This window comes from Brachionichthys hirsutus, chromosome 4 (genome assembly GCF_040956055.1).
Source record: "Brachionichthys hirsutus isolate HB-005 chromosome 4, CSIRO-AGI_Bhir_v1, whole genome shotgun sequence".
NCBI classification, from domain to species: Eukaryota; Metazoa; Chordata; class Actinopteri; order Lophiiformes; family Brachionichthyidae; genus Brachionichthys; species Brachionichthys hirsutus.
In genome coordinates this window covers 3927102-3951636 of record NC_090900.1, presented here as the reverse complement: position 1 = coordinate 3951636, position 24535 = coordinate 3927102, and the positions used below count along the sequence as shown (strand labels likewise).

The window sequence follows — 24535 nt, the reverse complement described above, 5'->3', positions numbered from 1 at the left end:
CGCATTGTCACATGACTTCTCAGGCGAACATGGCGTCACGACGGAGTAAGCTGGTGAAGGCTGGGGCTCCTCCAAAGTTTTTAAACCTTTTAGCCGTTTTGACCGGCTTGTTGTTTGTTTGCGTGTCTGTTCGCGCTGATATACGAAGCGCTGTTCTTGACAAACCAACCGGAACGCTGTCCGTCGTCGAGGGGTACCGGGCGGACTTCGTGGCTTGGGTGAATTTCACCGACGACATCAAAAAATCGGGGTGAGATGATAAAAATGTTTCGTTTATTTTTGGCTGGACGGTGTCTTTCTTTCACCTTGAATTGGTCACTCTAAATCATCCGTAGGGGTTGTGTGGCTCCGCGTCCGGGGACAGGATGCGCTGCAACACCCGTGACCCGCAAGGCGGGCGGAGCGGCGTGCGGGTAACGGGTGTTGGATGGATCTGATTGATCTTGTATGTATAATCAGTCCGGACCCGTCTTCCATTGAAAAGCTTCAACAGTTTGCCCTTCAGGTCCCAAACGCCTATCGTGTTGTCAAAAAGGATCCGTGATGTAAAGAGGTGGTAAAACACGTCTCTGCTCTTTCGGAACGTGTTGCAGCCATCAAAGTAAAAAAAATGTGGGGATATTTGCAAAATATATTATTTTCTAATTAATTAGAAAATTAAATATCTTGCAGTGTATTCAATTGAATACAGGTTGAAAAGGACTTGCAAAGTTGTGCACAGTATTCCAACTTCATTGGTATTTGTAGATGAAAATTATTCTACAAATACACGTGATTTACACTTACACAGATGGCATGGAAACACAAATGTAAAAGACGCGGCGTTAAATTAAGAACGCGCAGTAAGTCGGGCAGCTACTCGTAGGAGATTGTGTGTAACAAAGACGTGACTCTGGAAAAGTAACTGATGAAACATCATTTGATGTTTGTGCACCACAATATTTAAAAAAACAATGACTAAAGCAGTGTTTCTGAAGCTGGAACCCAAATGGCTACGATGTTCTACACTTGAGAAACCATCAGTCACGGCTGTTAATCAATACTTTACCCTGTCATCTCCTCACCTCTAGCGTTTGTACGTATTATTATTTTCTTCTCTGTTTCAGCTGGTCTTTCCTGGAGGTCACAACCAGCGGCCGGTACAATGACAGCATCCAGGCTTATGCTGCTGGTGCAGTGGAAGCTGCAGTCACAGCTCAGGTTAGCGTCCGTCTGCAGGGCCTGTTTGCCCCCCCCCCCCGACTCTCCAGTCATTTAATCTGCAGTTTTATGCTTGTTTTTTAGCTCATCTATAAACACTGGATGAACACACTCGTGGGCTACTGTGGGCCCTTCACGTCTAAAACTGGTTACTGTGATCGGCTTAAAGTGTATATCACAAAGAATCTGCAGTGGGTTCAAGCGCAAATGGAGACGCAAAGGAATTCGCCGTACTGGCATCAGGTAACTAGAGAGCTTTTGTCGGAAGATGCAATCCCTTGCATGAAAGCAAGAATGTTTAAAGGCCTGAAAGAATGTCTTTCATTTTTTTTCTCCATGTCAGGTGCGTTTGACGCTCCTTCAGCTGAAAGGCCTCGAGGACAGCTACAATGATGAGCTGTCATTTCCACTCGGCTCTTTCTCCGTCAATCCATTTGGCTTCATGTAAGTGGGTCTCAGTTCTTATTAGTCAAATATGCTTCCTTAGTATTCCTGAGATCTCTGTTTCTTGCTGTAGTCTTGACATTGTTGTGCTGCTCTGTCCAACCAGACTGTTCCAGTTGGGTGGGGATCTAGAGGATTTGGAATCGGCTCTTAACAAATCCCTCAAAACTCGACCAGTTGGATCTGGCTCCTGTTCTGCTTTGATTAAGCTGCTGCCAAACAATGAGGACCTGTTTGTGTCACATGACACCTGGAACAGCTACAGCGCCATGCTGCGTATCATGAAGAAATACACATTTGCCTTTAAAGTCTCTCCTTTAGGTAACCGCTCCCTCATTAACACGCACATTGTGAAAAATCAATGCTAAGTAGCAAGTTTGCTAAATACAAAGACGTGTAAACTTTGGCTCTGCAAAAAAAGCGGGCGGTGGGGGTGGGGGTGGGGGGAAGAATCTTAATTTCATTATTTTATATTACATGCATTGTTTTTCAGACAATGATCCTTTGCCTGGAGGCGTTCAGGCATTCTCATCTTACCCTGGAACGATCTTCTCCGGAGATGACTTTTATATCATCGGTAGTGGTTTGGTAAGAACTCTCGGGACGAGGCGTGAAGGCATTTTGTGTGTACAGAACAAATGTTCTCGTGCTTCATCACTGGAGGACTGGCAGCACGACTCTATTGGACATAAAATATTTTACCGTTTACCAGCTGCTTAAACTGTGTTTCCACCCCTTCCTGTTAGACAACCTGAATCTACCGCCATGTTGCGTGTAGTTTCTTGATCGCTCTCCCATCTCGTGTCTCCAGGTTACTTTGGAAACCACCATTGGCAACAGTAACCCTGATCTCTGGAAGTATGTCACGCCAACAGGAACAGTCTTTGAATGGCTCAGGAACATTGTGGCCAATCGACTGGCCACGACTGGGAAGGAGTGGGCAGAGCTATTCAGCAAGTACAACAGTGGAACGTGAGTTCTAGTCACCAGTTTGTCCCAATGAGATCTCTTCAGCATATTTTAATTTTAATTTCTCACTAAATGGGGGGGGGTGTGTGTGACTTTTAGGCTGTTATGGGTATTAAATGAGAATAAAGGAAGCACGAGAAAACTCTATTCTGAGTCACATGAGCAGTCGGTGTTATCTTACAGCTGCAATACGGTCATCAGACTAAGTGTTGTGTAATGCTGACTCGGTTAAACATTCATGGGACTAATCAGGAAACGCTATTGAACTAAAGCTTACATGCTTTGTGCTTTGTAGGTATAACAACCAGTGGATGATTGTGGACTATAACCACTTCACTCCAGGGAAGACTATCAGAGAGGATCTCTTTGTCGTGTTGGAGCAGATTCCGTAAGACTTTGCACCCATTGTTTTATTGCAAACTTGTTTGCTTGCTGATTTTTATCAAGGACTGTGATGTTTCAGTTCATACATGCCTATAGTTTGATTTGATTGTGGAAGGCCTTTAAACTCATCTTTTCTGTATCTCTAAATGCTGCAGTGGAGATATTGTTTACACTGATAGAACTCAAGAACTGATGGAGAAAGGGTACTGGGCGAGTTACAATATACCGTAAGTACGAAAGCATATCATGTTGACTGCGGTTGTCCTTTTTTATAGAATTGTCTCATTTGAACGTGTGCTAATTTGTAGGTACTATGTGGAAATATTCAATGCCAGTGGTTGCAATGAGCTGGTGGAGAAGTACGGCTCTTGGTTCTCTCTGGAGCAGAATCCTAGGGCTCAGATATTCAGAAGAAACCAGACCGCTATAAAAGATGTGGACTCGATGATCCGCCTCATGAGGTAATGTGTCGTGGTTTGTTGATGGATGTTCCTGTCATGTTTGTACGCGATTGATCGGTGTTGTCTTTCATCTTTTAAGCTAAATGTAATTTATTTCATGTGTCTCTATTTAGGTATAACAACTTTAAAGAAGACCCACTGTCAAAGTGTGACGGCTGTGATCCTCCTGCGAATGCAGAGAATGCTATCTCGGCCCGTTCAGACCTCAACTCCGCTAATGGAACGTATCCGTTTGGCGCCTTACGTCAGCGATCGCATGGTGGAACAGACATGAAGGTTTTATTTATTTTACTCATCATGCCCTCAAATCTTTTACAGGCGTTTGTGTGACACAGAGTTGTTTGTTAAATCCAATGCTTCATTTTGTGTGCAGATGACATCATACAGGATGTATCGTGACTATAGTATGATGGCAGTCAGCGGGCCGACGTGGGACCAGGTTCCCCCCTTCCAGTGGAGCACTTCCCCTTACGAAGACCTCCTGCACATGGGTCAACCCGACATTTGGGCATTCAAGCCTATAAAAGTTACCTGGACTCCTTAATTTTTATCATGGATGCACTGTTTGCTATGAGATGTTTTAACAAAGGGAAATTGAACTATTGCTCAATATGAGATGACTTTAACACAGGGCTCTCGAACTCACAGCCCGCGGGGCCATTGGGCCCCGCAGGATGATATGAAAGTTTAACATTAATGCGGCCTTCGAGTTTTACATAACTTAATTTTTTATTTCATTTCTTTGTTCAATGAATGAATATCAAGAATGTCTTGAGTTTTTTTTTATTGTTAAAAATACTAAGAGTAATTTTAATTGTTTTTATTTTTATCGAAGCCACTCTTTCTATTGTGATTGCATGTGAGACAGTATAGCCAAGGACAAATCCACCACCATTATGTTGTAATTATTAGATTGGTTGATTTTTGTAACATTAAATGTGAAAAGTAGAATTGTTTTGACTCCTGCATATTGGCTGTGGCATCTCACTCTGCTTTTCTTAATTTGGAACTACTACGAAAAAAACAAAATTTTGTCCCCCAATTTGAGGGAAACCTATTTTGATATTGTTTGTGCGTCTGCTTGTATGTGAAGCTCCGTTTTCGTAATAATAATTTGACACCTGATTTGGTGAGATTTTATAATGCTGCGTTGTTCGGTGGGGGCGGACAGGTCTGTTAGGTGATTGGCTAAATGTGGGGCAAGTAAGTCGAGGGAAACCCAATCAGATCCGGAGCACGATGTCACGTGATGCACAGTCGTGACGTAGTTGCAGGGAGCAGCGAACTCTCGTAAATGGAGCACACTGTCGTGGAGCTGTCGTGTTTCGTTCGGCGAACTTTCAACATATGGTTTGTTGAATTACGGTTTACTTTCCACCAAGAAACTGAAATGTTAGTGTTTTCCTAAAACCGGTGACGTATTTTGAGAAGGTTTCACCCATTAAAGGTATTTTAATCTATTTTACAACAATATTTTGACCGGAAGATTACAACTTTGCTGAAATGGTTGACCGACGCTGTAGACGAGTTCCGCGTCTCCTGCTGTTTACTCAGGACTAACATCCCGAGCTTTTCAGATTATGTTCTACACTTGTCAACTCGAGTATAAAAGGCAACGAACTAATACATATTAATTGATCATCCCCAGTGTACGTGGAGCCTGGGAATGGGTTTCTGGCAGCCAGTAACCAACATTAAAGATTACATATCCCATAATCCTCCAGGAGTGACATTTTTCCTGTGTCTTCTGACTCTGGCTGTCACTTTCATCTGCATCGGCTCTTACAGCTACACTCGTGTCCTGCCGAACCCTGACGCAGCAAACGTGAGTAAAAGCACAGTATCTGGTTAGTTCAAAATGAGATCATGTGACCATGTAACCCGGTTTTGTAATGATGATGCTATCAAAAGGCGGTGCATCTAGAGAACGCCTATGACAGGGTGCCCGGAGAGGGACTGTGGTGCTGCATGAGGAACTCTGGAGTGGCGCAGAAGTATGTCAGAGTACGGTAGTTCAGGACATGTATGACAGCAGTGAAGTGTAGAGGTGGGATGCACCAGGGATCAGCTCTGAGCCCCTTTTTGTTTGCGGTGGTGATGGATAGAATAACAGATGAGGTGAGACGGGAAGCCGCTTGGAACATGATGTTTGCAGGTTGTGATGTGCAGGGAGCAGGTAAAGGAGAATCTAGAGAAGTGGAGGTCAGCTCTAGAAAAGAGAGGAATGGAGGTGAGCAGGAGTGAAACAGAGTGCATGTGTCAATGAGAAGGTAGAGGACTTCAGGTACCTCGGGTCCACAGTGCAGAGCCATGGAGAATCGAGTGCAGGCAGGCTGGAACGGGTGGAGGAACGTATCAGGAGAGTGTCAGCGAGGATGAAGGCGAAGGTCTACCGGACGGTGGTGACAGTAATCAACGTTTTTCTCTCAGGACTGGAACCGTCTCCTGTCTTCATTATCCCAGCTCCAGCTGTGTGAGAACGCCAATGCGAGCGCATCTGAGCTTGTGTCACGGGATGGCGACGCGTCCGTTGAGTCGAATGAGACTCGTGCCTTCGCCAGTTTGCATCTCAGGGTTCGTCTTGTTGCGACTGCCGCCTTGCACGGTGACTCGCCGAAGGACTTGGGGCTCCACGCGACCCTGAGAGCCAAGCAGTTATATATTGGAGGTTTGTGTTGCAGTGCGTTTGAATTTGTTGTGAAAGAAAAACGTCTCACTCTTAATGAGTTGTTTCACTTCCCAGGCAATGAGATCATTAATGTGACTCTGGAGTTTTTGTCTGGAAATGGCACCTACACCTGCCTCACTATAAATGCCCCAACTCACCTCCTGCCCATGAGCCTGTAAGTATATTCACATCCTAACAGCTACCTTCGTTTAAATTAGCAGCTACTTATGCACATTAATAATTGCCTGTGAATTTATGATTGAGTTTTTTATGCATATACAATATGTATTATAATAGACTTCCGCAAAAATGCCCCGCGTCTGAGAGGAACATTTCATCCGTCTACGTTGAGGCAAGCAGCCAGCCTACAGCGTCGCAAACCTGCTACAGTCTACGCTCCAAGACGGACCCCGCACTCACAGTCATGTTAACGCAGGTACAGAGCGTGATGTGACAGATGTTATTCAGCCCACAGAGGGAGATGCTCTTTTGTTGTCCTTTCAGTCATGATGATCTACCTTCATTTTCAGGAGGAGCGGAATGTGGCAGCTCGCCATCTGTTGGAAGTCAGTATGTGTCTTCTGGGAGTTTGCTTGGGACTCTGCGTCGCTGCTAGTCTGACACAGGCGTCGACTCGCCGCTATCATCTAAATGAACCGGATCTGCAAAATGTAACTAACTTTTGATATCACTATGACACTTTATTTTTGCATTTTAATGAGGAAACATAGTCGTTACAATTGATACAAGATCACATAAATGACTAAGGTATTTTATTTGTATCAACGGAAGAAATATTATAGCAATATACAGTATTACACAGGTTGTATGTTAATATTTGTGATTGGTTTTCTGTATATTCTTTGAAATGTGCTGATATTGTAATAACTAATATGTTTACTTCATTTGCAGGAACTCTTGAGGCATTCATGAACATTATCCCATCGCCTACATCTTGAGCGGTCAAGCTGGTGTTTAAGCGAGAACTGCCGTGTATCGCTTTTTTAAAAAAAGGGCATTCCAACCCTGGACCAAAGTTTTCTGAGCACACTTGACTCTTTCGCTATTCTTACATCTTTTTCTGGATACTTTTTGCACTTGAAAGCTCAGTGAATCCAGACGTTGGATCTGCAGATTCATTTCTGATTACGTTACGTTTTGAAACGATTTATGTTTAAGACAGAAAAAGCTGCTGCATCTTCAAGTGATTTTATGGTAGGGGGTATTTGCAATACAGTATTTGTTTCCTTATCAGTGGTATGATCTGACCTGTCCTTCAGTGAGTAACTGGATCTGTCGAGCCGTTCCTACGGTAACGGTTGAAATCAATAACTGCAATCCTGTAGCATTGTTTTAGTAGTTTAAGCAAAAATTTAGCGTTTATGAATTACTGTAAAAAAAAAAAAAAACGTCAACCCGGAGAGAACCCACACAGACACGGGGAGAACATACGAACTCTTCACAGAAAGGCACCAAGCCGGATTTGAACCTGTGACCTCGCTGTGAGGCGCTTTCAAGTTCTGGAAGCTTGTCGTTGAGTCGAGGACCAGTGGAAGAGGATGACAAAACATTTCTATTTCACCATGCTTTACATTTTTCTGTAAAATTATTCATTGATTGATTGAGGCATTGGATTATTTTTTTGTTTCTTGTCTGGAATCTTTTTTGCAGAGACTTTAAATCTCTTCCGGTGGAGGTTTCACTTGTAGATGATTGTCAAAATGTCTTTGTCCGAAAGAAATCCAGTGAGCCAATAAAAACCGAGCAAGAGATGATTTAAATGATGGAGAGGTTATCGCACCTTGATGTGTCAAGTAAAGTTAAAAATTAACGACAAATGTCAACAAGTGAAATCATGCTTTATCATGTCCAACTCTAAACTGTCTTTCTTAAAAGTGGAAATGCCCTTATATTTAATGACCAAGTTATGGGAATAATCTGCATATGTATCTTTCTTTATTGCTAGTATTATGTCATTAATTACCTACGTAAAACCTGTAATTGGATTTACACCGTCCACGTGGTGATATGGATAATCATCGAAAGGTTCTAAATTCTTGTTATACACCAACCATGAAAAGTAAAAGTGAATCGAAGTTGATGTGTATTTTTTTTTAACTTCTTATTCTTTTTTTTTTATTTATCTGTAAATGGCGATTTCAATGTCAAAAGTGAATCTTTTTTCCTGACCTCAATCTGGATCAGAAATCACACACGCATTGATACACTACGGACACTTTTATTTAGATTTTATTTCTGTAACGAAAAAGAGGATTAGCGCTCAGGGCTCCCGTGTGTTGGTTTGTTTACGTAGCAGCCCTCCTCCAATAATGTTTAAGAATCTTGACATGGTGTCTTCCTATTGGTCGAGAACAGAACGTGGAGGTGGGCTTTCTCCAGATCAGAGGGAAAACAAGCAACAATCGTCGCAATAGTTGGATTCTTCGCGGCCTTGCGGTTCGTCTTGTGTTTCACATTATTAACTATTATTTATTCACTGTACGGTCTACCGCACTATCGATTAGGCTCTACAAAGTCACTGTTATATGAATACGTCTTCAAAATCGGTTTGATAAGCCGTATGTCAGCTACATAGTTCTAGCGTACGGCTAGCTAGCAAGCTAACGTTAAGCTATGTTGAAAACATCCTGTAGGCGCTAATATTCATCAGCGATCGTAGACATAACAGTAGATGTTACCAATGGACGCTGCCTATGGTCTGGAATGTTTCTAATTCTCACCTGAATGTTATTTTTATCGTACCGCGCCTGAAACTAGCCAGACCAATAACTGCCTTCTGCATAAATGAACTGCTAGCCCCTTGCTCCCAGTCTTAAGCGGGCCTCCCACGTGGTACCTTTTCACATGGGGGCGGTGTTGGCCCCTCTGACTTGATGAAGTCCGTTTATGTCAGCTAATAACAAATCTTTAGTATGGTCCGTAAACGTGACGTCAGTGATTGTCGTGGCTCCATTTGCAATAATTGATGGTTTTTTTCTTTCTTTTCCAGGATGACAGCTCGATACCGGAGCTTGATTTGATGGGATGTGGAGAGATAGGTGCGTAGGGTCATGGCTTATTCCAGCTACAGCAACCTGAGCAGGGCTCAACTAACCTTCGAGTACCTGCACACAAATTCGTAAGTACCGCCTTGCATGGTAATTCATATGTTATATCGTGGTACGCGTGTGTTAAAGGTCACCATCACGTCATCTATGTTACACCAGATGCACTCAACGTACAATGGACACAGTGGATTCTTTACAAGTATTCAAACCAAAGCTCAGTTCATTTGAATCGATTATTTAATGGTTAGGTATGACCATTTTAAATGTGAACGACCTGATCATTCGTCCAAAATGCAGTACAAGGGATAGACTTTATTATGTGTCAGGTTTTATTTGGATTATATAGTAATTTGAGATCGGCAGCCTGAGGTGTGTCTTCATCGCTAGAGCTGTGCTAAACGTGACATTTTGGTGCTGCGATTTGTGGTAATTCTTTTTAAATGTTTTCTTGATCCACCAAAATTTTACATCATACACAGTTCCTGAAAAGGGTTAAACTAGTTAGAAATAGCTTCAGGGCTTGTAAACAAAACTGGCAAATACTATTCAATACTACTGTAGAAGAGTACTGAAAATAAGGCTAATACATGTCAGGATGCTTTTATTACTTCATGAGTAAGGGCCTGTTACAGTCATTTTGTGACTACAATCTTTGAATGAAGTGTGTTAGTAACAGCGCTCTCTTTTCAGGACAACTCATGAGTTCTTATTTGGAGCTTTGGCGGAGCTTGTTGACAATTCAAGGTACCCACGATGATTTTCCATACAGCTGATAAACGATGACATATTGTGTGGCTTGGAAGTCTATGGTAACCTCCTGTCTTTCTTGTTGCAAGTAGAAACTCTAACGGGTGTATTTCTTTTGCAGAGACGCCAATGCCACACGGATAGATATCTACACAGGTACTTTCCATGATTATTTAGAGAAGGAGAAGTCTGTGTGATGTAGTTTACACTGATCTGAGTGTTCTTGAATACATAGTTTGATGCTGCTGAGTGACCAGTAGTTCTTGTATAGTGTGTCTCAGCATTGTCAGTGTGTTTTTGATAGTGGAGGTCTGGAGGAGAGATGGATGTGTATTTTTATGCCAGAGGTTTTGACAGTTGTCACAAAATCCAGAGTGGAATGGAAAAATATTTTCTTGTAGCTGTGAACTGGATTAGAGCTGAATGTTTCTGGGGATTTTGGGGAAACCAAAGCACATGATTTACCAAGTGGCTTGAACTCTAGGCCTGTGGGGTGAGGAGTTGTGCTATATTTGATTTTGCATTGCTGGTGTTTGATTCTCCATTTGTACTCGATTTAGTAATTTCTTTGCTTTCCAGAGGTCATTTGTTATTTTATTACTCTACTATTGAGAAAGGACTCCGAATGGCCGGTGTCTACTGTTAAAATTTAACATAAATTAACTTTTAAATGTGGCAAACCCTCCTTAATAAAAATTCTAAAGCAATACAGTTTTATCATATTATGTTGTATATTAAAGGGAAGAAAAATGGCGCGTTGGCATTGTGTTCTCAGTATTATGCAGCCCTACATTGAAGCATAAATGCATTCTGTCCGACACGTCTTTTCCATTTTCCTTCTTTTGCTCTCAGAGAAACGTCCAGAGCTGCGGGGCGGGTACCTGCTCTGTTTTCTGGATGATGGTACTGGAATGGATCCCAGTAAGTCAATTACTAGAGAAATAACATCAAATTTAAATTTTTACAGTCAGAGATGGTTTCAACTAGCTTTTCCGGTGAATTACGTATTTTGTGTATGAAAATTGATTCTAAACTCTCTCTGCTTTTAGATGAGGCGACTCATGTTATTCAGTTTGGAAAGTCAAGCAAACGGTCTCCTGAGTCAACTCAGATTGGCCAATATGGAAACGGCCTGAAATCGTAAGAATGTTGCAACATAAGTTCATTTTATGAAGTGCATTTAATGTGCCAGTATTTTAATGATTTATTTGTAATTTCCTTTAATCTTTTTTTTTTTTTTTTAGCGGCTCCATGCGAATTGGGAAAGATTTTATCTTGTTCACTAAAAAGGACGGCATGCTGACTTGCCTTTTCCTGTCGAGGACTTTCCATGAAGAGGAGGGACTAGATGAGGTCACAATCAACTGTTGGATGTCGTTGTTTTGCAACATAATTGCTATTTGTACTAGCGATAAATATTTTTTTAGAATGGACACGAAGAAAAACTCAAGACTGAGCATTTTCTGCAAATGGAGGCTCGAGCGATGCGGTTATATTCCTGCTATGTCCCTGATTAATCTCGGTGCCACATCTTTAGTAAATTCAGGCTAACATGACTATATCAGTGTAAATTGTGGAGAGTATTCTGTGTATATTTTTACAAGACCCTCCTCTACAGGTGATAGTCCCCCTCCCATCCTGGGATCTGAATACCAAGGAGCCGTTGACCTCTGACCCAGAGAAATACGCCATAGAGACAGAACTGATCTACAAATACTCACCTTTTAAAAGTGAAGCGCAGCTGATGGAGCAGTTCAAAAAAATAGAAAGTGACAGTGGTAAGCGTACGAATGTGTCTTGATGCATTTTAGCTGTCTATAACATGAAGCAGAAAACTTCACTCTGAAAAAAGATCTCTCTTTTAAATAATATGTAATATTGGGAGTTACAAGGCTGATATTGATTATGATTGCTTTTTTTTTTTCCAAGGCACTCTTGTGATCATCTATAATCTAAAGCTAATGGACAGCAGAGAACCAGAGCTGGACGTAGAGACGGATCACCAGGACATATTGATGTCTGGGACACTTGTTGAAGGAGTGTGAGTGTAGAACGTACTTGATTCAAAGCCATTTAACAAAGGCCGTCAATGATTTGTATTATGCAATAGCTTTATTTTTTATTGTATTGACCAGAAATGTTTGTGTGTTTTTCTCACAGGAAGCCAGAGAGGAGGTCGTTCAGGGCGTACGCTGCTGTTTTGTACATTGACCCACGCATGAGGATTTTTATACAGGGGCACAAAGTCAGGACCAAGAGACTGTCCTGCTGTCTGTACAAACCACGGTAGTGCACTAATACGCAGTACACTGTGTAACTTCTGCTTTGTTGTAACAATACTTTATTAGGATTTACTGTTCGTTTACAGGCTTTATAAATACTCATCCACCCGTTTCAAAACTCGTGCCGAGCAAGAAGTGAAGAAAGCAGATCATCTTGCTAAGATTGGTGAGTTGGCATCGAAGTGAGCATTTTAATTTTACACTTTGCACTTGTGTAGCAGCTTCTTTTTTTTGTTCATCAGTTTAAAACTGTGATTTATTTCAGCTGAGGAGAAAGCCAGGGAAGCGGACAGTAAGCGTATAGCTCTGGAGACCAGATTAGGAGATGACCTGTCAAAAGATTCCCGGGTAAAATGATGACTGTGCTTTGATGATTTTGACAAATCCAAGTGGGATTGGGAGCAAACCTTTAATTTAAAATAGGCACAATTTTAATTTGGAAATCTTAATCTGGAACTGGCACCTTACTGTTGTCTCCATCTGCCCTCTCCTTCCTGCAGGCAATCCTGAGAAAGGTTCAAGATTCAGCTATGCTGCTTAAACGGGATGCTGAAATGAAGAAACGGATACTCGAAGCCAAACAGAAGTATGATACACATTTGTACAACCTTTTTCTGCTGTTAGTTATATAGACTGTTCCTATAACTTCTGTTTTTTGGGGGTTTTTTTGACATTTTTTCCTTGTTTTTCAGAGCCCTAAAGGAGCCTAAAGAGTTAAATTTTATATTTGGAGTGAACATTGAGCAAAGGGACCTGGACGGCATGTTTGTGTACAACTGTTCTCGTCTCATCAAGATGTACGAGAAGACGGGCCCCCAGCTGGAGGGAGGCATGTGAGTAATGCAGACGTACAGGTTGGAACGTCACAGTGTCTGGAAAATACGGTCACGGTCAAATGCTTTTGGTTTTAGGGCCTGTGGAGGCGTGGTTGGAGTTGTGGATGTTCCATATTTAGTATTAGAACCCACTCACAACAAGCAAGACTTTGCGGATGCTAAGGAACACCGGCATTTACTGAAATCCATGGGGGAATATTTAGCTCAGTACTGGAAGGACACTAATATCGGTGAGGTTCTCTGAGTTTACTTCTTCCGTTTGTTACTGACGGCTGTATTCTTCAAACTAATAAAAAATAAGGATAATAAAACTCATACGTATTGTGAGTTTATATATTTCATTTTGTTCCCGATTATGTACTCTCTTGCCTTGTGTGATTTAACCACAAGTCACGGCGTCTTCCTGTATTGTAGAAATGCAATAACAAACAATGTATTTCAAAGAACTTGCTGCTAAATTCTGATTGTTTTGTGGGTTTTGTTTATGTTTCATGCAGCTCAGAAAGGCATAGTGAAGTTCTGGGATGAGTTTGGATATCTGTCTGCCAGTTGGTCTTCATCTCCATCATCAGAGCAGCGATATAAGAGACGTCGCGCCATGGAGATTCCGCTCACTATTCAGTGTGGTAAGCTAGAAATCCATGCACAACCAAAACCTACACTCACATGCTCTGTAGCTCAACGGGTTGGTGCCACGACTTGGGTTTTGCTTTCAGATAAATGTTTAAAGTGGAGAACGCTGCCATTCCAGATGGATGCTGTGGATAAACGCTACCCAGACAGCTGGGTGTGTCTCATGAACCCCGACGGCAGCCAGGACAGGTACGTTGTTTCATCGGATATGTTTTTAAAGTCACACTAGAATTATTAATGTGATGGAGATGCAAATCCTTGAGATGTTACTGCATGACATACACATGGTGTGCATTTGTCATCGTTCAGGTGCGATGCTCCTGAGCAGAAACCGAATTTGCCATGCGGTGTTCTCAAGAAAGAAAAGCAGGGAGTCGAAGACAAACAGAAAGAGCTGGCAGAGAAAATCAAACAGCAGCAGGAGAAATTAGAGGCCTTAAAAGTACTTCATCACTCACTTTCGCTCCTTTTCCACTTGCTGTTTGTGTACATCAGGATGTAACTAATTGTATTTGACCTTATCAGAAAACCAACACAGTCAAATCTGCGGCAGATATAAAGAAGCTCCCACTGGAGGTCAGCATGAAACCAACAGAGAGCTCTCAGGTACAAACCCAAATTCGGTTTTATAAGATAAGCAGACTGTTAGACTGTGCAGCAGGTCAAATTAGGGCCTATTCTTAATTAGCCAATGTCTGTCAGGATGGCCTCAACAGATTATTCTTATAATTCCCTAACATTGTTTTTGTTGGTGATTTAAAATTGAATTTTCCTCCGTTTCTCTCTCTTTATATTGTGTGTCATCTTCACATGTGGTCATTCAGGCAAATAGGTCTTCTGAAAGGTCCACTGCACGGCCCCGCTCCCCTCCGCTCCCAGCTCACCTTAAAAATGCCACTAGTCTCCCTCCGCCTCGTGCAGTTTCTCAGCGCTCCACCCGGACACCTGCTCCGCCGCCATCCAAAGTCGAAACAGCCAGGTCCAGAGCTGCAGTAAGGCCTCCTCCACCCGCAGCAAAGCCTGCACCCAAAGCCAGAGCCAAAACACCCCCTCCCGCTCGCAGTTCACGGGTAAAGAACCACAGAATGTTTTTGGGTGAAAGTGTTTAACATGGATGCTAAAAAATAAAAATAATCCTGGTATCAATCTCCTTTTATAGACGCCTGCTAAAGCATCATCTTCCAAACCGGCAGCTGTTGGTCTACGCAAGAGACTCATGGAGCTGGACGACAGTGATGAGGAAGATGAGGAAGATGAGGAAGAAGGAGAGGAGGATGAGGAGGACAGCGAGGAGAGCGAGGAGAGCGAAGACGAAAAACATCAAACTAAGAAATCCAAGATGGCTGCGGCACTTGGTTACCATGGGAAAGTGTTAGAGAAGGCCACGCCTCCCAAGCGTAGCAAGTTGGAAGAGGTAAACGCGTTTTGGATTATATAGTAACACGTTTTGGCAACATTACAAAGAGTGTCGGTCAAATTTTGAATTGTGCAGTTATATTCTAAAATGCAACAGTGGAGAATAAACGGCTACCAGGTCTGTCCTGTAAAAGAGATTTATAATCTCAATGGGACCTCCTGGTTAAATAAAGTATTCATAAATAAATAAACCTGTTTGAGCGGTGCTTTGTGTAACTCTCCTGTATATTATGGGATGCTGTCTTTTAAAGCTTGTTGCCTTTCCTGCTTCATAAAAACGTCTCACGGGGCATAAACGTTTTATTAATGAAAGACAATGAGGAGAGACTGACATTAACAGACTCGGGCCGGTTTTGGCCCGCCGCAGGTTACTGAACCTCCAATCAGAGCCCATCTACTGTTGACTTTGCAGGTTAAAATGTGCTCACAACCTGAGAGGAAAGGGGTTTCTGCACCTTTACGACATACCCCAGCCACTGTCTCTAAATCCATTCCCATGCAAGCGCATGGGACTAAAGCAAAGGTAGTTTTATTCAGCCCCCCCCCCCCTCTGAGCTGCATCTACCCTCACAACGTCTGATAACTTCCCCTTTTCATACCTGTATTTAGAAAGTAGCATACGATTTGGCTCTAGTAGTGGCATCGAGTATCTCTATTAACCTTTTCTGTGTGTAATCAATTTATCCCTTTCTCATCTAACACTCCTTTAAATTAGACTTCTAATCTTCTCTTCTGTTGATTTTCTGTGGCGACCCCTCAAGGGACAAGTAGAAAGTACAGTAGCAGTAGTCTAATCGTCTCTGCAGCTTACTCCGCCGTCAAGCATGCTATTCTCTGGTTACAATGGGGCTTTCATTTCTTTCCAGCATCCGGGTTCCAAACGGTTTCCTTTGTCCGTCTTTCTAACAAAAAAGGGTTTCTCTGATTGTAGTTATGCTGATTATTGTTGTGTTGTTGCAGGCGACGGAGAAGTCCCCACAACAGGAACTGGAGAACGACACTAAAAATGCTCAGAAAGGTACGATAACGACTGCCCTGCAACAACATGTCACACGTTACTGGTTAAAAACCAACAGTAAGAGGGATTTCTGCTTATGGATTTACCCCATACAGATAAGGGTTTGCTCGTTGAAGTCCGTGTCAACAAGGAGTGGTACACGGGCAAAGTGGTGGCGGTGGAGGTGAACAAGCAGAGTGTTCGCTGGAAAGTGAAGTTTGATTATGTACCTCGATCCACCCCTAAAGACCGATGGTAAGATTGTATTATTGCCTTTACATCACATCTTTGAAAAGGATGCCAGAGAAATAGAATCCAATGCTTGCCATCTGTGTGTCCGTGAAAGGGTGTTTAAGGGTAGCGATGAAGTCCGGTTGATGCGCCCACCGTCTCCGATCTCGCCTGACACGCAGCAGGAGGCTGAGAAGGGGCCGGCCCGCATGGAGCCAGACACCACTCAACCGGGAACCAGTCGCGAGGTGACTGAGAGTCTGGTCGCTATGCTAAGGTGAGCTCATGGCGTGCAGTGAGCCTGGACTTGTCGTTTTACAATTATTCATTCATTAAATAGATCCCGATGGTGATTTGTTTGCAGGACGATGCTGCGTTACTTCTTCCCTCCTGCATTTAGGATCCCAAAGGATGACGTTAACAGCATGACCGCTGAGGATTTGGTGTCTTTTCCTTTGGTAAGACGAATCACGACTGATGAACTCTAATTTAGAGTAATAAAATGATGCATCCAGTAATGCTACCCACTGGAATAGTACTTCTCAGGATGTGGGAATGTGTTTTCATTGCATATTGTTTATTTTTCCGTGTAGAAAGAATATTTTCAGCAGTACGAATCAGGTCTTCAGTCGCTGTGTAACTCGTACCAGAGCAGAGCTGATGCGAGGGCCAAAGCTGTGGAAGACAAAAGCAACAGCGCCGAGGTCAAGCTCAAAGAGGCAGATGAGAAACTACAGAAGCTACGAACCAACATCGTAGCGCTCCTTCAGAAAGTGCAAGAGGTACGTGTACACGTTCACTGCTCCATCGGCTGTTAGTGATTATCCTAAATGCACTGCTTCCTCTTTGTCTTTGTTCTACTTGTGAATAACAATTAATTATACAGTAAGTAAAATGCCTTTTTTTTAACATTTGTAGGATATTGACATAAATACGGACGATGAGCTCGATGCCTACATAGAAGACCTCCTTACCAAGGGCGACTGAAGACAAGAAAAGAGAAATATACATAAAAGACCTGTAGATAGTAAAGCTGACCGTTTTCCATTCAGCCCCTGCTTGTTGACAGACAGGTGTCTGTTGTCCAAGGACTTCTACTCAAGAGATGAACATTGTTGATCCTTCCACTGTGTGTATCCAGCACTCGTGCGTTCTTTGAGTTCAGGCGGGTTCTCTGGTGTTTCTACATTATTGGTTAGTCTAATAGCCTGTGGGTTTCTTCAAATCCCTTTTTATATATACTTGCTTATATACTTGTATGTTAAACCACGTTCAAGCAAAACCCATCCTGATTCAACTTTAAAATATTTTTTTGTTCATCTAATAAGATATTTAATACAATGTGTTCTCCCATTGTATGAGCAGCTAATGCTGTGAGAAACTGCAAACGTTTGTTCCGTTGTCAGTTGGAGAATCTGAAATTCCGAGTTCCTTACGTCTGCTGGGCATTTGATAGCACAGCTAACGTTTATTTTACCACATTAAAAACACTTCAGTGTTGCCTGTTATCTTACTCTGTTCTGTATTGAGAGTAAGTCAGGTTATTATTTTATAGTTAGGTGGTGTATCACACCAAAAAGCAACTTACTGGGTTTTATCAGTATTCCCTTATGTTCATCATAAATTTAGTGAAAAGGTTGTGTCTTCATAATTAGATTGCCTGTGTCTTTTTGAACAGATTTTTAACACATCGTGGAAATGTTTTATGAAACGGTGCATGCTTTGTGTTCTTTCTTTCTTTTCTTTTTTTAAACTGGAACAAAATATTCCGTATTTTTGAGAAATCTTTACTGAAGACAATAAAACGTTCAGCAACACTTAAGATAAATGTATATCTTATTTTTTTTTTTAAAGGCTATTTGGTAAATGCTAATATACAGGTTAATAGGAACATGTTCCATGTTCAATAGTGTTTGGGTAGAGATAGTTATATTAAATGGATGACGAGTTCACCTTCATTTCAAGGTTTTTGTGGTCTCTAGATTAATTTTGCCTTCCCAAAAACATAGAAAGCAAGCGTAATTTCACTTGATCTCATGTTTTTTAATTAAACTGGATGGTTTGTTGAAGTTATTGTTCTGACAAACTGACCCTTTCATTGGGAAACATGCCAAGGCATTAAAACATTAGTCATTTTAAAACTACACTTGATTTAGATTTGTTTCTCTGTAAAAACAACACAACACACAGTACAAATTATTTATTGACATTACACCATTTGAGGAAACGTTTATCATCACACATAAATGCTCTAGCGCCCGCTTCTGTAGCGGCCGATGGAAAGGCGAAGGAGGAGTATCTCAAAGCGCAGAACGGAAATAGTAGCTTTTGGGCCGCGGGCTCCAGCGCCCCCTGGTGTAGCGGCGAGTAATCGGCGCTTGAGACACCATTGACGGATCGACTGAAGTGTTTTGAGCGAGTTACTGCTGGATTATCGACAGGTAAAACTTCATCTTGGCTTTTCCCTCTTTAATTCACAACATTTAGTGCATGCACAAATGCAGACGGTCAATTTTATATTATTTTTCTTTTATCAATGGAGTTATTTAAACTGACTTAAATCGCAAACTAGAAAAGCACCTTGGCGGAGGTAATAAGAGTTGTTCGTTAGCCCGCTCGTCTTGTCCTCTCAAGTGAAGGAAAGGAAATTTGCTTTAGAGCTACATGTTGTTAGCTTGTAGCTTTTTCAGTTGAGATCTGTAATAATATAGTAATAGTAATTACACTTTAAATGTAACGACGCACCACCGTGTTTTATTACTAATTTACTTTTTTTAATGTGTCTCGTAAAAAAAAAAATTGAACTTGTATTTTGTTCAATATTAACTTGTATTGATCCACTTAATTTATTAAATAACGAAAACAATGCATTTTTTATAGAAGCTTTATACCATACATTATAGTCAACTTAATCAGACAAATAAATGAAAGATTTCAAACAGAGTTGTGCAGAGTTAAGGACGCAAGTCCTGCCTTGTTTGTTTATGCCGTCATTTATAGTTTTGTTCTTTGCACTATGGACCCCCCCTCCCGGCTGTGCCTTGAATAAAGTTTTGAATAGAAAGAGAAAAATGCATAACTTGAATGGACAAGAAAATGAATATATAAATAAATAAATATGTAGCGTAAAATAAGTAATCCTCATTCTCATGGACCAACGCAGCCGCCGCATGATGTCCTTGAGCAGCTGCTGAATCAGTGGGCTTTACTTTGTGTTATGGTATTATAATATGTTTCTAAATGTAAATAGTCCTCTAACTCCCCAGCTGAATAAAAATCCAGTATTTGTTTCTATCTCTAAAGCCTTTACACCATTGAATGCTTCTTCTTCACTGACTTTCTTTCCCCATCCCAGTCTCAAGGTCTTGAGCCATGCCGGTGAGCTCAGCCTTACCGATCCGTCACGTAGCTGGAAGATGCCGCCGAATGATGCGTCGTGGGCTCCCTCTGCAACTCATCCACGTCAGATCAGCGCATGTAGCTGAGCCAGGGACAAGATCTGACGCAGAACCAGTCTGGGAGGCAGCAGGTGACCTGCCATTTTCCAGAGCAAAGATTGGATCTTTTTTCCAAGAAAGACCGTCGCTGAAGAACCCATTCCTTGAGGATTCCTTGCTCAGAGGATACCTGAGGAGGCATCTGCCACAGGAGGTAAAAAGGAAGCCCCCCCCGTCAGTGTCTTTAGTTGCTACTGAGTATAAACTGTAGAGCTAAGCTAACACTCTTCCATTCGTTCTATTGCTGCCACGTTAGGGAGCCGTGAGAGAGCCGGATAGGATTTCCATTGAGTGGTGTTTATGTCCTTGTTCACAGGCGGCGTTCTCAGACTTGTGTGCATTTGGAGAGCGTGTGGCCAATGAGGTGGATGAGTGGGGCCGAGAGTGTGAGGTGACTCCTCCGCGGCTGCTCCACTTTGACCCCTGGGGTCGCAGAGTGGACCACATTCTGACTTCTCCAGCCTGGAAACGCATGAAAGACCTGTCAGCGGAGGAGGGGCTGGTTGCTATCGGCTATGAGAGGCCATATGGCGAGTGGAGGTAAAAACACCAGGGGACACACAAATGCAATAAATCAGTGTTCTAAATGAGACGCTGTGTTTGTGTTTCAGTCGGGTGTACCAAATGAGCAAGTTGTACGTCTTCTCTCCCTCCTCTGGTCTCTACTCCTGTCCTCTGGCCATGACTGACGGCGCTGCTAAAGTCATCAAGGTTTGTCACTAAGACATATTATGTTACGGGCAGATTATTGCTGCTTTGGTTCAGCGGCCTAAACAAGAAGCCCGTTTCCATGTTTCTTATAAGAACACATATTACAGTGGTGACAGCGCTGTGAAGGAAAAGATTGTTCTTTACAGTCGTACGCAAAACTGCTTAATGTACCGTCGGGTGAAAACCTTTCACCAGTGATCACTTATTTAAATGTATTTAATTAGATTATGAATATTTAACACAAGAGCAACATGTGGAGAAATACTATGACGGAACTGTGGACATATTGTTTTTACCTAAACTAGTCTAATAAGCTGAGGTTGTAAATCTATGTTTGTGGGGTGTATATCTGAAGTCTCAAGGTGTCTCATGGCCAGTTGATGAAGCGTTCAGCCGCTTGACTGCCCGTCAGCCGAAACGTTTCTGGACATCTGGACAGTGGATGACAGAAAGACGAGGAGGCTCTGACGTGGGTCAGTAGTCATCGTGTCCAACGCCTGCATGAAGAAAACTTACATTTCACTGATACATTATTATAGTTAAAAATAAGAACAGAGCTGTTTTTTTCTTGTGCCGCTATTGTACTGTTTCATGAGATGCGTCTCCCGGCCTTGCTTTTCCTCAGCCAGTGGCACAGAGACAATGGCTGTCCCCCAAACAGATGGATCATACAAACTACATGGCTTCAAGTGGTTCTCCTCTGCTACCGACGCAGACATGACCCTCACGCTGGCCAGAGTGCAGGACAGAACCGGAGCAGTCACGCCGGTACCGCGGACGCCTGTCACCCGACGCCCCTAGATATTAGTCGTTCCATTTATTGAAGGACATGAAACGATTATATTGCAGCATTTGTCTCTGTCCCACAGGGTAGCAGGGGGTTGTCTTTGTTCTACGCGGAGGTGAGCAGAGAGCAGGATGGTCGGCTGAAGGGCATAGAGGTTCAGAGACTGAAGGACAAACTGGGCACAAGACAGTTGCCGACTGCTGAGTTGCTGCTGGACGGCCTGCCGGCACACAGGGTGATGATCCGACATCGCTTCTCACAGACTCTCTGCGTTGCTGCTAAACCAGCTGCCTTTAATTTGCTAAAATGGCACTTCATTTCACTCAACATCTACTACTAATCATATTGAAGGATGTGTTGCCCCCTTACTCTAATGACGGGGGGGCCTTCAGAAACAAGATGTTCTTATCTTCCCTGTCTGATTTAATCTACATTTTTTTTGTATTTTTGACAAACAAATTGGTTGAAGCTCCTGACATACTCCCCCCCCCCCCCCCCGGCTGAACTTTTGCAGCTCTCAGAGGAAGGGAGAGGCGTGGCTTCCATCGCTAACATGCTGACTATAACTCGGATCCACAATAGTGTCTCTGCTGCAGCTGCAATGAGAAGGCAGGATTAGTACCGATGTCACTTTACTGCACCTGATTCCCATTTCCATAAAGAGGCAGGACATAATCTCAGTGTGCGCGCGTTTGTTCGTAGGGTGGTCCAGTTAGCTCGTGACTACGCCACTCGACGCACTGCCTTTGGGAAACTTCTCAAAGACCATCCGCTGCACATGCAGACTCTCGCTAGGATGGAGGTCAGATATACAAGGTGGATAAGCTGTGCCGTGTTTCCCATCATGCTTCACCAGTGCTTTGCTCTGACGTGTGCAGGTTGAGACACGCGGAGCCTTCCTCCTGGTGATGGATGTGTGTCGCCTCTTGGGTCGAGAGGAAAGCGGCCTGGCGACGCAGCTTGATACGAACCTGCTCCGTCTGCTCACTCCTGTGGTCAAACTGTACACTGGGAAACAGGTGCGTACCTGCCGGATGAAACGTCGTCGCGTTGCTGCGATAGCGACCATTAACGCATCGTTTCCTGTCAGGCGGTGGCTGTGGTGTCGGAAGGTTTGGAAAGCTTTGGTGGACAGGGCTACATGGAGGATACTGGGTTGCCTGGACTACTTCGCGATGCTCAGGTGTGGTCAATATTTAAAAATCAATAGTATTTTTAACTTTTTTTGTTGACATTTTAACACTATCTTTCAGGTGTTGAGTATTTGGGAAGGAACCACAAACGTCCTGTCTCTGGACGTGCTACGTTGTGTAGCTCGTAGCTCAGGAATGGTTCTGCAAGCATACTTCACCCATACTAAGGTGAGCGGTTGGGCCCTGATTCTCCCACACAGGTTGGGCAGGAAGTTGGTGGCAGCAGGAATGTGATGTATTTATTGTTTTCTTTGTAGTCCTTGCTTGTAGGTGCAGCAAATATTTCCTCATTCGCCCCAGCAGTGAAAGCAGTGGACGGTGCTCTGTTAGAACTGGAGGATTTTGTACAGGCAGCAGCTTCCAGAGGATCCGGTTACCTGGAGCTAGCAGCTAGAGACCTGGCATACAGCCTGGCTCGCATCTACATGGGTAGATACCACAATCACGTCGGCATTCGTTCCGTCCTGAAATCAGCGCACAAAGAAATATCAACAAAACATAAGTAGGGACTGTTCCTCAAAACATGCACTACCTAATGCAAATTTGTAGTTATTTTTAAACTCTTAGTTGTCAGAGACTTCAAGTGACATCAGGAGATAAAATTAATCAGACATTGCACTGATTTGTTAGGAGCCACAAAAGGCACGTGTGCTTCCTGGGACCTTCAGCCAGACTTGAATTGAAGGGAGTTCTCCCTTAACTGTCTTCCTGTGAACAGGCGCTCTGCTCATTGATCATGCATGTTGGACGGGAGCCTCGCAATCCGACATCTATGCAGCTCTCAGGTCAGAAAAATGATAGAAGAATTTAAAAAAACGTATTTTATCTTAATGCAAATTCATTTGAGATGTTTTTATTTTCCTTTTTTTTTAGGTGGTGTGAACGGGACTTGTGTCCTGTGGTGACTAAACAGAGGAGAGGCTGCTATGATTCCAGCACTCCGCCACATGATTCTGCGCTGGTCTATGACTGACCAGTCCCAGATGGATGAATCCATCCCTTCATCTGCCACCGCTGGGACTCGATGAATTCCTGTGGCAAATCTAGTTATTTTATCGCACATTTTTTAACGTTATAGATTCATAAAGTTTGGATTTGTTTATTTTTAAAATGAAATTAAGATAATCTACATCGAGGGCCGCGTGTTTTTGTCATAATGCGCCTGAAATTAAATGAGGCCAAAGCTTGATCATGTGGATGCACAGCAATTCTTTTGTGAATTAATACAGAATAAATCAAAACGTGATCAATATTTGGCTGTTTTTCTTTTCTGTCAATTTTTTTCTTCCATCAAGGATCTTGTTTTTTATATTTATTTTGGGGGGGGGGATGTTTTTGTGTGGATAATTTCTACAGGATTACACAAAAACGGGATTTTTTTTTTGGACTAAATTTGACTGGAGAATGAATCTTGTGCCGGAATAAACCCAATTAAATTTTGGTGTGGATGCAATATTTGTTTTCTTTAACTTTGGGATATATTTTTTGTTCATGGACATTTTCTTAAATTTCAAAGAAAACACTAGTTCAGTCGGTCTATAGATAAGTGCTGATTGAATTTAAGGGGAGGTGGTGACTTTTGAATCAGATATGCGGACAATTACGTCAAGCGCTGCATTTTATTTTATTTTATTTATAGGCGTTTTTGGAATTTCCCAGTTTAAGACTAGTCTTTGAACGCAGCACCGCTCTTTGCTGTCGGGACGGTAGGTGGAGCTCTACAGTTGGTGCGTTTACTGCGTGCTGACACAGGAATCAGGAGTCGGTGCAAGTTCCGTGAGTGAAGCAGGGAAGTGAAGCCGCAGCGCTTTAACGACGTGTTATTTGACATTTTTGTTTTGTGTCCCCCCCCCCCCCCCCCCCCACTGAGGGGGTCCGGGAATGGCGGACTAAACGAACCCTTCAACGCGCCAGCAGCGTGGACGCGGATCAAGGATGAAGTGAATTGTGCTTTTTAATCTGTCACATTTTGCCGGTGTCGCTGTCAGCCTCGGACCTCCAGATCCTCGCG

At 42.8% G+C, this 24535-nt stretch overlaps 4 protein-coding genes across 5 annotated transcripts; all 4 read left to right on the top strand.

The window, feature by feature from the left end:
• The first annotated feature begins 29 nt into the window (after positions 1-29).
• plbd2 (phospholipase B domain containing 2) lies at positions 30-4409 on the top strand. Its single transcript, XM_068738387.1, has 12 exons — positions 30-250; positions 1107-1200; positions 1285-1443; positions 1544-1644; positions 1751-1965; positions 2138-2232; positions 2456-2616; positions 2909-3001; positions 3153-3224; positions 3306-3458; positions 3572-3734; positions 3832-4409. Exons 1-12 carry the CDS (start codon positions 30-32, stop codon positions 4000-4002), a joined length of 1698 nt encoding a protein of 565 aa, XP_068594488.1. The 3' UTR covers positions 4003-4409.
• Positions 4410-5118: 709 nt separating this feature from the next.
• Positions 5119-8216, top strand: zgc:158398 (uncharacterized protein LOC568894 homolog). Its single transcript, XM_068738664.1, has 6 exons — positions 5119-5283; positions 5889-6126; positions 6202-6301; positions 6424-6562; positions 6657-6797; positions 7039-8216. Exons 1-6 carry the CDS (start codon positions 5125-5127, stop codon positions 7057-7059), a joined length of 798 nt encoding a protein of 265 aa, XP_068594765.1. The 5' UTR covers positions 5119-5124; the 3' UTR covers positions 7060-8216.
• A 981-nt stretch (positions 8217-9197) lies between these two features.
• On the top strand, positions 9198-18248 carry morc2 (MORC family CW-type zinc finger 2). 2 transcript variants are annotated; one of them, XM_068761093.1, is made up of 27 exons: positions 9198-9265; positions 9885-9938; positions 10063-10097; positions 10794-10862; positions 10991-11081; positions 11186-11294; positions 11560-11719; positions 11871-11982; positions 12102-12227; positions 12310-12389; positions 12489-12571; positions 12724-12809; positions 12916-13056; positions 13135-13289; positions 13557-13685; positions 13776-13881; positions 14002-14134; positions 14218-14298; positions 14517-14762; positions 14852-15106; positions 15521-15631; positions 16069-16126; positions 16222-16360; positions 16452-16613; positions 16701-16794; positions 16930-17118; positions 17255-18248. In XM_068761093.1, exons 1-27 carry the CDS (start codon positions 9198-9200, stop codon positions 17321-17323), a joined length of 3141 nt encoding a protein of 1046 aa, XP_068617194.1. In that variant the 3' UTR covers positions 17324-18248. The 2 variants fall into 2 exon arrangements, with proteins under 2 accessions (XP_068617194.1, XP_068617196.1); XM_068761095.1 differs by lacking the exon at positions 15521-15631.
• Positions 18249-19708: 1460 nt separating this feature from the next.
• On the top strand, positions 19709-23497 carry LOC137918044 (acyl-CoA dehydrogenase family member 11-like). Its single transcript, XM_068760786.1, has 14 exons — positions 19709-19987; positions 20150-20373; positions 20445-20544; positions 20900-21017; positions 21170-21312; positions 21414-21566; positions 21846-21940; positions 22034-22133; positions 22210-22350; positions 22422-22514; positions 22585-22692; positions 22782-22953; positions 23243-23309; positions 23398-23497. The coding sequence occupies exons 1-14, from the start codon at positions 19709-19711 to the stop codon at positions 23495-23497; spliced, it is 1893 nt and encodes a 630-aa protein (XP_068616887.1).
• The last annotated feature ends 1038 nt before the right edge of the window (positions 23498-24535 follow it).